The sequence below is a fragment of the Trichomycterus rosablanca genome, chromosome 7, assembly GCF_030014385.1.
Source record: "Trichomycterus rosablanca isolate fTriRos1 chromosome 7, fTriRos1.hap1, whole genome shotgun sequence".
Taxonomy (NCBI): Eukaryota; Metazoa; Chordata; class Actinopteri; order Siluriformes; family Trichomycteridae; genus Trichomycterus; species Trichomycterus rosablanca.
Window position 1 is genome coordinate 17945107 of NC_085994.1, and position 15131 is coordinate 17960237.

General features: G+C 39.4%; 1 protein-coding gene across 1 annotated transcript in view; it reads left to right on the plus strand.

The window, feature by feature from the left end:
* celsr3 (cadherin, EGF LAG seven-pass G-type receptor 3) overlaps positions 1–15131 on the plus strand; it is an 89003-nt gene that overhangs the window by 18460 nt on the left and 55412 nt on the right. The window contains exon 4 of the mRNA XM_062999080.1: positions 12558–12780. Within this exon, the coding sequence (XP_062855150.1) occupies positions 12558–12780 (223 nt within the window). The remainder of the gene's footprint in view (positions 1–12557; positions 12781–15131) is intronic.

Genomic DNA, 15131 nt, shown 5'->3' on the forward strand with positions numbered 1-15131 from the left:
ATAAAAAAGTGGTAGTCTGATTGTTACTCTAGACACGTGTACATTTGATTTTAAATATTTGAATGTCTTAAATATGTGCATGTTAAAAAATGTTTGATTTCACTGGCTAGTGATACTGGAGCTACAACCAGATGGAAATGCTTTGTTTTTATTTAGAAATATGTCTCTTCTCATTTAGCTCTATCAAATAGAGTTATTGATTTATGGGTGTTCATGGTTAACTGTAAGCTTAATCATCTAATACATGCACAGTGTAATGCTGGAAAACTGGCTCTACATAATTCACAGTCATCAATCATCAGTCATCCTTCAGTGGCGGACCTGGATGTAGAGAAACTGTTGATTGATAATGCTTTTTAAAATGAGACTATTGCTCTTGTATAGCTAAAGTTTTACTTGATCCAGTTATTATTAGTTAAACTTATTTAAATGAACAATAGCACAGTCATGCTGATACACCCTCACATTGTTTTAATTTGGTAATTAGTATTAAATATTCTATGATCTATCCTAGTTTACTTCCAATTTTGTATTTGTGAAACCAGTGCATGCCAGTTTATTTAGCTGTTTTCGCTGCTTTGCTAAGACAGCATTTTAAAAACCAGAGCAGGTCACTATGTGGTGTATCAGTGTAAGAACTTCATATAACTTTCTAAGAATGTGTCCTGGTTCAAGCATTATTTCATTACAAATTAATTATTATTATAAATTCTTTATTGTATAAAGATAATTAAAGTCTGATAAAAAAATCTGATTATTAGTTTACATGTAAATGCACTCACTGTGTGTCAAGAGGAGTTGGTGTTAATCTCTCAAGCATCACCGCAGGGTGCATGATTTATGCGAGTTCAATATCACCCCAAACACATGCCGGTAGGTTGATTGGGATTAGGTTTTCTCCTAGCTTCCAAAGACATGTCAGTAGGTGGACTGGTCCTTTTAAATGGCCCCTAGGTGTTAATGGATGAGCCCTGTCTAAGATGTTTTCCTAACCTGTAGCCTGTGGGTAGACCCAGATCAAGGTGAATTCCTGAAGTTGAAGTATCTGCCTATCTATGTTGTTTTTATTCTTTGTACCTAGTGTTTTTAAGATTGACTTCTGACCCACCAGGTGACAGGTTTCAGTTTAATGATTTGGAGATTGATGATTTGATTAGGGCAACACAAAGATTCAGTGTTAAAGTGGGAGCTTCACAGAAGCATGGGTCCTATACACCCATGTTTGATTTTTGCCCTAAATGACTACGAATTTAAAATCCTTCCTATCCCAATTTACACAACATGGCTATCACTTTGTGCACACCTGACCATAAATTTGTTAAACATCTCATTCCAAAACAATTCTCATCAATACTGAGTGTGTGAAATTATGTCCATTTATATAAAAAAGCATGTGAGGTCAGGCCCTGATGTTAAACAAGAAGGCCTTGTTCTTGGGCATTCTAATTCATTGTATTTTGTTATTGGTGTTAAAATTTTCATAGACAAATAGGGTCAGATGATAAGTGAAAACAAAGGTTACAGTTGACTGGATTGCAGAATTTATTGGCACAATCGTGGGTTCTTACAGTAGTGGAATAGCTGAAGAACAAGAAACAGAACTCTGACCATCCCTTTATACTGCTCTAGTCACATGACATGAGGTGTTGGACTTTGGAATCTCTATTCTGTGCTAACTGTTGTTTCTTATCTGCTTACAACAGATACAACTTTAGACTCCCAGCCACATCTCAAGCACAGTATAACTAAGAATTTAATGCACAAAACTAATATTCAGGCGATATCAAACATAATATCTAATTTTTCCATAACAGAATCCCTGTGTCATTGGCTTTCCTGAAACTTTATAGGATATATTTAATATTATTGATTATTTACATTTGTTGTTAGCAATGTGTGTGTTTAAAACACCTGACCCCAATAATTAGAAGAGGTGTCTACATCATTTAGCTATATAATGTATTATAAATATAGTCAGACATCAGGGGTGCAATTGATTGCTTGTACACAATTCTGTGTTACTGACGACTTTGATGATGACTTGCACTGTACTGGCAGAACATGTGGTGCTTATAAATAAGGGTGATGGAGGGGGTAGTGTGGCATGTGGCACCAGAGTTTAGTGTGTTTTAATGGAGCAGAACAGTGGGTGAACAGACACGCCTCACAATTTCAAGATCATCATATAGTGCACAATGTGCTGGTGTTGCCCTTGGCGAGGTTCCACCATGGCAAATTGCTTATGCTGTCTATGCCAGAGGCCTAATACTGCTACCATATATTAATATTCAAATCATGCTGAATGTTGCCTGATATTCATCTTGTACTCTACTATTTCTCTCTCACATTTTTTCCTCTGCACAGCCACATGTTGAGCTTGGTTTGGAACAGATTTATAATGTCTGTAGTATACTGAAGATCACATTAAATTAAATTTATATGCAAAATCTCTTAGCCAATTGTGATAATAAAATCACAAAATTAAATGTGCACGTTATGTGAAAAATATATACAGTACAGTAAATACAGAATACCAATATCCATATACATACATACAGTACTATAAATTCACCCATTATATGGCACCCATCGAGCAGTGAGGATTAAAGGCCTTGCTAAAGGGCCCACAGAGTGGATGCTTAGCAAAGCCAGGCTGTGTACCCACAACCTTTCAACTGATAGCCCACAACTCTAGTGCAAGTCTTCTCTGTGATTTTTCTTTGTGATCTTGATCATTCACACATTTAGAAAATGTTTTATTTAAACATTCATCAGTGGTAGCTGGGTACCCAAGGCCATGGTATCCCTGGAAAAACCTCAAAAGAAACCTGCAAAATTTCAGGCTGAAATGTTAAAATTAAACATTGAACTACAAATCGAGCTTGTGACCAATAATCTCCTGTTATTTAATAGAAATAACGCAGCATGGCTCACAAATAGTCAATAGGTTATATTAGATGGATTCGAATAAGGAGATATTGGGAGCCCTGGTAGCGCAGCAGTCTAATGCGGTAGCCCACCACTATTAAAATCTCAAGCTCTCAGGTTCAAATCTCAGCATGTCTATCATCCTAATTAGGAGTCAAACAGGCACAATTGACTGTGCATGATGGACCAAGGTTAAATGGTTCCCAATTACTCCTGCTGGCTGATAGAGGTACCTGCACGAGGGATGGGTGATTCATGGATGGCAGTGTGTGACTCTCCGTACATAATACGGCTCTCTGTGAGGAGCAACTGGCGACTTTGCATGAGTCAGAGGGGGTGCACCATAGTCTGCAGCTTTCCTTGGTCAGTGCAGGAGTCTGGAGCCTGCTAAGGAAGTTACAGTTGGAGAACTGGACATGACTAGGTAAGGCAAAAAGGAAGCAAACTTGTGCTTTTATCATTTATGAGGTTTGCATAGCTTGTTAACAGTGACTTAGACAGGTTTTTCAAGATTCAAGATTTCTATTAGTTAGATACACAGTTATATACAGTATACAACCTGCAGTGAATGTAAAATCTGGCTTTTTAGACTGTGTAAGATGAGGTAAATTGGCAAACAAGTGTTAACAAGTATTTAACTTGGGAAAAAATACAATAAAAATAATAAACAGAATAAGAATATAGAATAATAAAGAGCCATGGAGAGGAGCTAAGCTATGTCTGAATATGTACATATGTAAATGAGATTATTTATACATATGCATATCTGAGTAAAAATATAGTATAAAACTATTCTATACAGAATATTACATAATTATATGACTATAGCAACAAATTAACTTCTGTACAGAGGTTTGATGGTTAATTAAAGTTTAAAAAACAAGGTGTCCACTGTGGTTAATGAGTGCAACAGCTCTGGGAAAAAGCTGTTAGCGAGTCTTGTTGTGCTGGTTTTGATGGTCCTGAACCTTCTGCCAGAGGGAAAGGTCTCAAAGAGGAGATGTCCAGGATGAAAGAGGTCGGCTGTAATTTTGCCAGCATGCTTCATCACTCTGCTAATGTAGATGTCCTGAAGCGTTGGCAGACTACATCCAATGATCCTCTCTGCTCGCCTGATTATGCGCCGGAGTTTGGCTCGCTCTTGTGAGGTGAAGAAACCAAACCAGATGGTTACGGATGATGTGAGGATGGACTTGATGACACTGTGTAGAACTGGATCAACAGACTCTTTAGCAGTCTCAGGAAGAACATTCTCTGCAGAGCTTTCTTGGAGATGTAGAGTATGTTTCTGTACCGCTTTAGGTCCCTGGATATGGTGGTACCCAGGAACTTGAGTGACTCCACAGTGGAAACCACAGAGCCGTTGATGTTAAGGGGGGGGGGGGGGGGGGGGGGGGGGTTTGAAGGGCTTGCGCCTGAAGTCCACCACCATCTCTACAGTCTTTCTCGTGTTGAGCAGCAGGTGGTTGCGGCTAACCCGGGAGACCAACTTCTTGACTGGTGTCATCAGCAAACTTAAGGATCTTTACAGCTGGTTCCTTAGAGACACAGTCATTGGTGTAGAGACTGAAGTGAAGGGATAAGAGCACACAGCCTTGTGGTAAAAACTGATTTGCTATAGTGGGTTATAGTGGACTTGGTTATCTGTGTTTAGATTTTGTTTTTTACCTCCCAAAACATACAGAAGGTGGATTTGCTCCTCTAAAATACCTCTAGGTATTAGTAAGTGAGTAAAAAGCTAAGTATGTGGTGCCCGAAATTTAACTGGGGCCCTTTTAATGGTGTATTTTCTGCCCTGTGTCTAGTGTCTTCAGGTGGGCATCAGACCCACAACAACACTAATCAGAATAAAACAATTAGTAAAACTGAATACATACCTTAACATGTATTGAATGGGACGTTAGAGTAGTGGGCCTCCAGGACCTGGGTTCAAACCTCTTCAGGCCACGTTCTGTCAGGGTTTTGGCATGTTGTCCCTAAACCCCACTTCAAAAAACAGGCAGAGGCTGCACTGGTGACTCAAAATTCCGCCTAGTAATGAGCAAAGTAATAAGTGAGTTTGTGGTGCTCTGTGGCAGATAGTGCGATAGCGAGACAGAAACGATACGCTGAGGACAGCAGAGCCGTTGAGGGAGAGGCAATGAGTGTGGACTGAAAATAGAAAGTGGAGAAGGAAGGAGTGAGGTAAAGGCAGATGGGGTTCCCCCGAGGGTCGTAACAAGTGTGAGCGAACACGTGGGAGGCTGCCTGTGCCCGTTAGGGGAGCAGAAGCTTTGATGAATTAAACATCACTTGAGGAACAAAGAAAGAATAAATTACAAAATACACACTCTATTACAACAAAGTATACATGAAAGAGAGAGAGAGTGCGAGAGAGAGGGTATAAAAGGGGGATAAAGAAAGATTTGATTAAAAAAGATTTCTAAGAAAGACAAGAACTAATTTGCTGCCAAAATTGACTAAGCTCTGTGTAAGTGTTGGGGTACGGTTCTACTTTAAAGGTTCAAATACAGTCTATCAATGCGCAAAAACCAGTTATTATCAAGATAAAAAATGCAGGTATGTACATATGTGGGCGTTTATTTATTTATCATTTATTTTCACTAACTGCATTGTCCTGGTTGGGCTACCACATGACAATACACCTTGGCCGTGGCTCCAATTCATCTGAGTAAGACGCCCACTCTCTCATTCACTCATTTACTTACTCATTCACTCATTTGAGCATATAGGGGCAGTTTAAAACAGCCACGTTGACCGATTTTGCAGTGCAGTGCCCACTTTACCAGCTACACAATCTTGCCTTTGATTTCAATATTTATTATTACATACATTTTGACACCGTTTTAATGTGTAGGTGAATTCAGTTAATTCATTTTAACGAACATTTCTGCATCTTTTTTCAAAATCTGTTAGTGTGAGGTTGTGTGAGGTTGTGTGTGGTTATGTGGCGTGAGTTTCTGACAACGAGGCTTGGATTTACAGTAGCTTCTTCAAATAAAACCTCTTTACAATAGGTTTTTGATTGATTGCCGTTTCCTTCAGAGACCACATGCCAGCCCAAAGCACTTCTATATTCTGTGTGTATTTTAGTACATGCCAATGTCTGTGTGTGTGTCTGTGTATGTGTGTGTGCGCTCTGTGTGGAAGGAGAGGTGTGTGTCTCTAAGTGCTTTGTGAGCAGTAGCCGTCAGAGTAAAACGTTTTATCGTAATTGCTTTGTGAAGCTGTCAGGGACTCTGTCTTTGTCTTTCTCTCTGTATGTCTGTCTTGTCTTTTTCTGTTTCAGAATCCCTTTATTCTTCTGTCTGAATCTGTTATCTCGATATATCTGAGAGCTTTCTCAGATTCTGTGTGCGTTTGTGGGTTATAAGTGTTCATCTGCTACCCTGCTTCCTCTACTAGACATTAGTCAGGAAGGGCTTTCCTACTGTACTGACTGTATGGGACCTGCAAAGTCATTTTTCCTTCATTTTCACTAATGGCCTTGCCATTGTTGTGGGTTGTGGTGGGTCCCGTACTTTCTGCAAACATTAGGGTTCAGGGCAGGAATACATTCATACATATATGGTGACAATTTATGACAATTTACTAATTCACATTTAAAAGTGATTTAGAGTATCTTATTGATCTGCATGTTTTGGGAGGTGGCAGAATAGTAAACTGTGCCAAGGATCAACCCACATTTTGCTGTGTGGCACCCACACCACCAGCTACACCATAATGCTAAGTGACCTGGTTAGTGTAGCTGGTAATAAAGGTAGATAGAGGCTTATTATTTGTGCTATAGACAGTGATATTCAGTTCATGTTTGTGGCTCCATGTAAGATCTTGCATTACATTGTCAATCTAGCAATTTTACTAATTTTACTACATCCACAAATCTAAATTTCATAATTTTTGGGACAGTATGTGAAATGCAGTTAAAACAGAAAGCAATAAATTGTTTATTTACTCTAACCTGGATGTATACATAAACCTTACACACACTTTAAATGTCAAACATTTAACTTAACTCTATTTTTCTTGTAAATACACACATATTGTTGATTTTATGCCTCTGACATGTTCGACGAACATTAACATGTTGAGTATGAGCATCCAGAAAAGCCCTAATCCTTAATGGGCACAAAAGGTTTAAATTTACATTTTCGGCATTTAGCAGACTCTTTTTTCCAAAGCGCCCTACAGTACTGTGACAGTATATTGTCTCTGCAATGAAAGGTAAAGGGCCTTGCTCAGGGTCCAACAGTGGCAACCTGGCAATGGTAGGGCTTGAACCAGCGACCTTAACCGCTAGGCTACAACAGCCCTTGTAAGATTTACAACTTAACCAAACATTGCATTAACAAAAAATGCATATTAAGAAAGTATTTTAATATCAACAGATTCAGGGAATGAGATCCCCCCGAAGATATTAACAAAAAACTTCCATAGGAATTTAATCTTTTCACACTCTACAGTTCATAATATCATCAACATATTCAGGGAATGGGATTCACCCAAACTATTATAATAGTCAAAGGAACTTGAGTTCAACAGCGACACCTACTGATTGATTAAAATGCCCCCATGAGCGGCAAAGAAACTTTATATGTTTTGAGGGTGTCATGTGCTAGCCAGTGGCCCTGCTCAATTAACAAGGGTGTCATACAAGCATCAAGAGTTGCCAGATTGCATAGGGGGCACTGGGTATACACTAATTGTCATGGTGATCCTTGGAAAGCATCTGACCATCTGGACAAACTTTCCTTCAGCAGAAGATGAGAGTTTTAATCCTAACCTTGGCAGGGAATCACTGTTCCGTGTACTTTTTATTGGGATTTTAAAAAAAATGCAAGCAAATAGCTGTATAGTATCTAGTATTTAATCCACTTGTACCTCATGTAAAGCACTGCAAGCAGACGCTACTACTCACCAGATGCATTTAATTCTGCTCATGATTAGGATCTGTAGTTACTTAGCTTGCCTGATTCTATTCTGTGGCCTCACTCGTAAGCATCTGTGCTGCTTCAGTTTGCCTAATTATTTTATTTGATTATTTGGGGAGGTTCCTGTGGCTGCGGTTTCCTGTATCCACACACATGCACAGGCTCATGGTTCCGTAATAATTTTTTGTTCCATCAATTCGGCGTGTGTGTTTTTTATTCTGTTGCATTAAAATCTGTTGCCAGGGCACATTTACAGGCTGGTGTGGTGATGAGTTGAAGGAAAAAGAGCTGATTTATTTCTGTATGCCTCATGGGATTGTGTGTATGTGTGTGCGCTCTGAAACCGTGTAGATTTGCTGTGGGCTGCATTTAAGAGGTGTTACCTTGTTTGTGTGTGGTACATCCATTTTTTTTTTTTTACTGTCTGTGTCCTGAAGCTGTATGTATGGTTTTTTAGTCTGCTTTTATTGGTATCTTTGTGTGTGTGTGCGTGGGTGGATGTGTGTGGGTGTGTGTGTGTGCTGTACAGGACCACAGGACCAGCTGGCAGGAGGCGCACAGCCCCACTGAGTGGATTGTGTGTGCGTTTTGGGGGGTCATTGTGAATGTGTAGGGGGGAGGGGATGGAGATGTTCATGGTCCTTTCAAGATCAGATCTTATCTCGTTTTACTGTAGGCAGCTGAAACGATTGTGAGTATTTCTGTGTATGTGTGTGTGTTTGCGTCTCCTCTGATTTGATAGCTGTTGCTAGAGGTTTATTAAGCACATCTTGGAACAGTTCGGTGCCAATGCTCAACGCTCAGCCAGATTTTGGCACTGGGTCGCAGTGCCTCAGGATACAAATCTGTATGTCTATCAATGCTAAATTCCCTTTTTTGCATAAATAGCGATCACAGACAGAAATCTGGAGGCAGATCAACAGGCCGAAGGAAATCACAGAGGAACAGAATTTTAATAGACAGGTAGATAGAAAGATGGACAGACAGACAGAGATAGAGACAGGCAGGCAGGGATAAATATAGATCAGAATACAAAGACAGATGGAGCACTGAAGCAGAGATACTCAGGTAAATAGCCAAATATCTGGAAATACAGTAAACATAGAGGCAGATACTGGATACAGACAATCTTTATCCATAATTTGATTGACCTATTGGGTATCAATTAAGCAGTCCATAATCTTTTTTTTATATTAGATTTTTTAATGCATTTTCTCCCCTTTTTCTCCCGACTTTTAGCTTATCCAATTACCCAATTGCATTATGCTTCCTCTCTACTGATGCCGATCCCCGCCCTGATTGAGGAAAGCGAGACTGACACACGCCCCCTCCGACACGTGTGCAGTAGCCGACTGCATCTTTTCACCTGCACGAGGCGAGTTCATATGCGGATCAGCTTTGTGTACAGAGAGACACACCCTGATCAACGCATCATCCCTCAACTCTGTGCAGGCACCATCAATCAACCAGCAGAGTTTGTGAATGCATCAGTTATGAGGTCCCTATCTGGCTCACACCCTGTATGTACAACAGCCAATCTTTGTTTATGTAGGTGCCCAGCCCAGCCGGATGGCAGAGCTGAGTTTCGATCCTTTGAGTTCGAAATGTGTGCTACTGTGTTTTACCGCTGCGCCACCTGAGCTCCCAAAAACCCTAATCTTTAATGAGCACAAAAGGTTTTATGCATTAGCAAAAATTACATATTAAAAAAGGACTTTAATCTTTTCACCCTCTACAGTTCATAATATCATCAACAGATTCAGGGAATCAGAACCCCTGACGATATCAACAACAAACTTGCTTAATGAGTGATTTCAAGGAATTGACTCTTTTAATATTACCCAAGTAGATATTAACAACAGACTTCATTAATAAGTGATTGCAAGGAATATTTTCTTTTTACACTCTACAGTTCATAATATCATCAACAGATTCAGGGAATGGAAATCACCCAAACTATTATAAAATAGTCGAAGAAACTTTGGTGGCACAGCACCCTGATACGCTAACCCACCTTTACAGAGTCTTTGAGTCTTAGCATTACAACTGTTCTAGTCGGATGCTTAACAGACAAAATTTGCAATGTCGCCGCAACAGCAACACCTACTGTTTAATTAAGGTGCCGTCATGAGCGGTGACTAGTGACTTCACATGTTTTGAAAGTGTTGTGTGCTAGCCATAGGCCCTGCTCAGCTAACAATGGTGTCTAACATATATTGTTATAGTATTGGCCCTGCTTTGTTGCCACTATACTCTTCTGTGAAGTCTTTCCACTAGATTTTGGAAGACTCAGAAACCCATTTCTTACCCTTACACACAGAAACCAAAACACCATAACCAGCACAAAAGTAGTGTTTTTATTCTGGACTGGAACACCAGCTGAAGTGTTAAATTCAGGACTTGCTTTGCAGCACAGGTGGCATCCAAGAAACGCCAATTCCACTGCCAATGTTGTCTAAGGGGACTGTATGGCGGCAATGAGTAGCCACATACTTTTGGTCATGTAGACTATGTTCAGCCATGCTTTAGTGTGTTCATGGTTATACATGTATTTATGCTGATCAGTCAGACTGTGTACAGCGTTTGAATGTTTATTAAGTCTGCACGGTCTCTCAGCTCATTAATTATTTATTTTTTATTGATTTGATTCTTTTCCTGTTGTCTTCCCAGCTTATTAGGAATAGGTTCAGATACGCACTGTATCTGTTTATTTGAGCATCTGTGCACGTATTTTCACTACCAATAATGTTTATTTAATTGGTTATTAAAACAGACATTTCAGAACATTACATTTATTTATCTGGTCTAACACTTGAGACATAACAAAATAATGGTTATGGTGCTTATTCAAGGTTTTAACAGTAGCTTTCTTGCCATTCCAGAGTTTGATTTGAGCAGAATACAATATATACAATGACAACAAGGAAATGAAACAAATGGAAAATGGAATATTCATTATTCATTCTCACTACACACTTTATAGTGGTTGGCTGGAAGGCAGCCCATCCATTGCAAGGCATCTCACACTTACTGAAACAAACAAGCAATTTAGGGAAAACGATTCACATTCTGCATTTTCAGGGGTGGAAGGTGGGATTAGACCAGAGTTCCTGAAGCAAACCCATAATGACAATAGAACCTGCAAATCTCATCAGATACATTGACAGAGGGCAAGGATTAAACCCAGGTCCTCAGGCCCGATATTGATGTGCAGCTTTTACTGCACCAGCTGTGTCACCTTGTGGTCCATAGATTTTCATATCAGTTAAAATTTATTTCATGCCGCTTAGGTGGCGCAGCGGTAAAAACACACGCTAGCACACCAGAGCTCTGCCTGCCGGCTGGGCTGAGCGGCCACATGAACAACGATCTCTCTCTCATAACTGATGCAATTACAACCTCTGCTGGCTGGTTGATGGCGCTTGCACAGAGGTGGGGAAAGAGTGCGGATCAGGGTGTGTCTCTCCGTACACAGAGCTGATTCACAGCTGATCTCGTCTAGTGTAGGTGACAAAATGAATACGGCTGCTGCCCACGTGTCGGAGGGGGCGTGGGTTAGCTTTGTTCTCCTCAAATCAGAGCGGGGGTCGGCATTAGTGGAGAGGAAGCATGATGCAGTTGGGCAATTGGACGCACTAAAAGTCAGGAGAAAAAGGGGAGAAAATGCATAAACAAATATATATATATATATATATATATTAGGATTTTTACGTCATATTTTACACACTTTGGTTACATTCATGACAGGACATGTACTGGTTACACAAGATTCATCAGTTCACAAGTTTAATGTTAAACACATTAATCGTATCTTAAATTTACCTCACTTGCATGTTTTGGACTGAGGGAGGAAACCGGAGCATCTGGAGGAAACCCACACAGACACAGGGAGAACATACAAACTCCACACAGAAAGGGCCTGGACCACTCAACCTGGGGATTGAACTCAGGACCTTCTTGCTGTGAGGCGACAGTGCTACCCACTGAGCCACCATGTCGCCCATTTATGCATTTTGTATTATATATCTAAATGTTTCAAAATAAAATACATTTTAACTGATATGAAAAACTAAGGACCACAAGGTGACACAGCTGGTATGTAATATATATTATTCTGCTGACATTTACTTTACAGAGTTCTAATTTAGAGGGGGGGCACTGATCAAACCTCTGCCAATGCCTGAACCTTAGTGTGTTCTCTGAGTAGCTCTAAGAAAATGCTAAATAAATAAATAATCATTCCGAAAAAGCACTGTTTTTTTATTTAACAGTGAAGATTGGATTCTTTTCTGTATTTTTTTATTATTTATTTTGTGTATTTCTGACAATTTACCATATTAATCAATGTCTTAGAAAATTGGTCCTCTGTGTCTCTATATCTATACCCTTAGTGCAACTGGAACACATGAAAGATGGCTTAACAGTTCCTTATTTATACAGGAACATAACCCAGTTGCATTTAATTTTTCTTTCATATTTTCAGTGTGAGTTTAAGCTTAATAACCACAAAGGCATTTTCACCCACCTTTAAAAAGGATGCCGTTATTTCCAGATCTTAAATGTGCTGAGAGATGCATAATATACTAAAGCTGGCCAAGACACCCCCATGAGGTATCCCGGTATTGACTGAAATGTACACTTTTTTCTGCAAGTGTGTAAATGTGCTGATGCTATGCCAATTTCATTCTCTTCTTGCAGGTGAACGATGTGAGTTTGACCGGCGTGTTGGCCGCTGTGTCGCGGGTGTGTGTCGGAATGGCGGGACGTGCCATGAGGTCTCGGGCGGAGGCTTCCGCTGTGAGTGCCCAGCAGGTGGTTATGAGAAACCCTACTGCTCCATTAGCACCCGCTCCTTCCCACCCAAATCCTTCATTATGTTCAGAGGGTTACGCCAGAGATTTCATCTGTCCGTCACTCTCTCGTAAGTACTCACATCCATTTATCGATTACTCACTTAAACCACAACATGCTTAACACAACACTTTACCACATTTGCCATTATGCATCTCATAAGGCTTTTAAAGTTTGTGAATGTAAACGAATTCAACCAAGCATATTAATGTTTTTTCTTTTCATTTAATTTTAATGTTTTATCATCACCAAGTTTTCTTGGAATTACTGTTCACAGTAAATATAATATACTGGCCATGTTAATATTATTATTATAATATTTTTTTTCTTTTTCATTTTGGTGTTTTACACCACAGCTTTTTTATGGCTTTCCTGGAATCACTGGGTGCTCTGCAGTAACACACCCAGTACAGGATTGCCTACGAAATCCAATCCATCACAGGGCCTCGACTGCCACCTCCTTTCCCCAGACATAGCCGATCATGTCTGCAGTAGACACCGGAAGCTTGGATCCCAGTTTGTAGTGTGTAAAATGTATTTGGCCCTCAATTACTAAGGTCTTAAATAAACAGTGCCAGCAACAACAGCAGATTAACTCATTGAGCATAGTAGAAAGGGTGTTTGTAATGACCCAGCCTGCCATGCCCAAACCGTGCATGTGTAGTTTGTAATTAAATGTTATTTTTACATCATGGGAAACTATTTTTTAAGTGTGCCTGAGCTGCAGCTCAATGCTGAGTCAAGGTCCTGTGTTTGATTCCCAGGTAAAGCGGTCAGGGTCCTTTATGTGTGGAATTTGCATGTTATTCCCATGTCTGTTTCAGTTTCCTTCCACAGTACAAAGACATGTAAATTTGGTAAACTGGAGATACAAAATTGCCTGTGATAGTGTTTGACATTAAACCTGAACTAATGAAACATGTGCAACCTGTAACTACCTGCCCTATCAATAATATCTTTTTCGGACTTATTTGGTGCACGCTAGTGGCTTTTTTTCCCCTTGAGTTTACTTATGGGTGCCATGGCAGCTTACGGAGTTTGTTAAGCCGCTACCTGTTTTCTGAGTTCCCCTCTTTTCTCTCTTTAGAAAGCTTTTGGGTTTCACTTAAACTCTCTTTTGTTTTCTCTTGAGTCTGTCTACTTAGGTCTTTTTTTAAGTTTCTTTATTTTTCTTATCTATCTACCGGATGTGCACTTCCCACACCTCTAGCCAAATCACAGCATGCACTGTTAATAAGGTGCTGCTTATTTGTTAATTTCTTTAGTCTCTTGTTTTCTTGATTCTCTAGGTTTCTGTTTATAGTTTTACCTAGTTACAATTTATTTTCTCTTGACCAGTGCCCCCCAACCACCGGGCATTTATTACTAGGCAGCACAGAAAGAAAAAATAATTATTTTTTCTGTTTTATTGACAGTCACACTCTAAAAGATAACTGGATTCTCTTTTAATAACATCCATCTGTTCCTCTTGACGCATTCGACACGTACCTATTTCAGTCACGTGATACAAAAAAATTAAGCCCACAAGCTAGCTAAAATAAGCAAAAAACATGTCTTTGAAGTGTCTCGTTGCAGCGAAAAAAGCTGAGGGTTCCCACTGGTTTTCCATCATTGTTGAGTAGTATTGTTATGCACTTTGTATTTTTTATTATGCTCGGCATATAACTTTAGTTTAAATCCTCTCGTCCCCACCAGTCTTTGAAATAATATCTTATATGAAACTGGTCCATGGTGCAAAAAAGGTTAGGACCACTGTTTTAGACAATCTTTTTTTTATCCATTATTGTTGATGCAAAGCTGCGGTTAGAGCCAGATATGTAATTATTAAGCTATTCACATTTATGTAAAAATATATTGGTTAACAGTTAATATGAAATGATTCTAAAAGCTGATCCAATGTTTATATAGAAAGCATTTTAGCAATACAAAAGTGTGAAAGTGTGAATACAGAAGTGTGAAAAAAACATAAAATACAGAAAATATTTGCATGAGCATTTTGACATGCTATTATTAAATATATTTATTTTATTTTCATGTTTATTCTGTTCAGAGTAGCAGTGGGTCTGGTTTCCCTGAACACACTGTGTGCAAAGCATACTTACATTCCAGACTGGGTGCTAACTCTATGCTGGGCTTCTGATATCTGTCAATCTTAGAAAAAAACAAAACATCTCAGTGTAGGCACCCCGTCAGATAATAGTACCTGCTTAGATTCGAACCCTGATCCCACCATTCATCTAAGCACCCTATTATTACATATACTGACAGTTTAAAATGTTAATTTGCTTTAGAATGGATTCCTTCTAGACACAGTTACTGCAGCAAACTGTACAATCAGATTTTAATGTTATTAAGTTTTTAACATTTTCATACACGTTTTATTTTGAATCAGGATCAGTGTCTTCTATCCATGAGTCACAA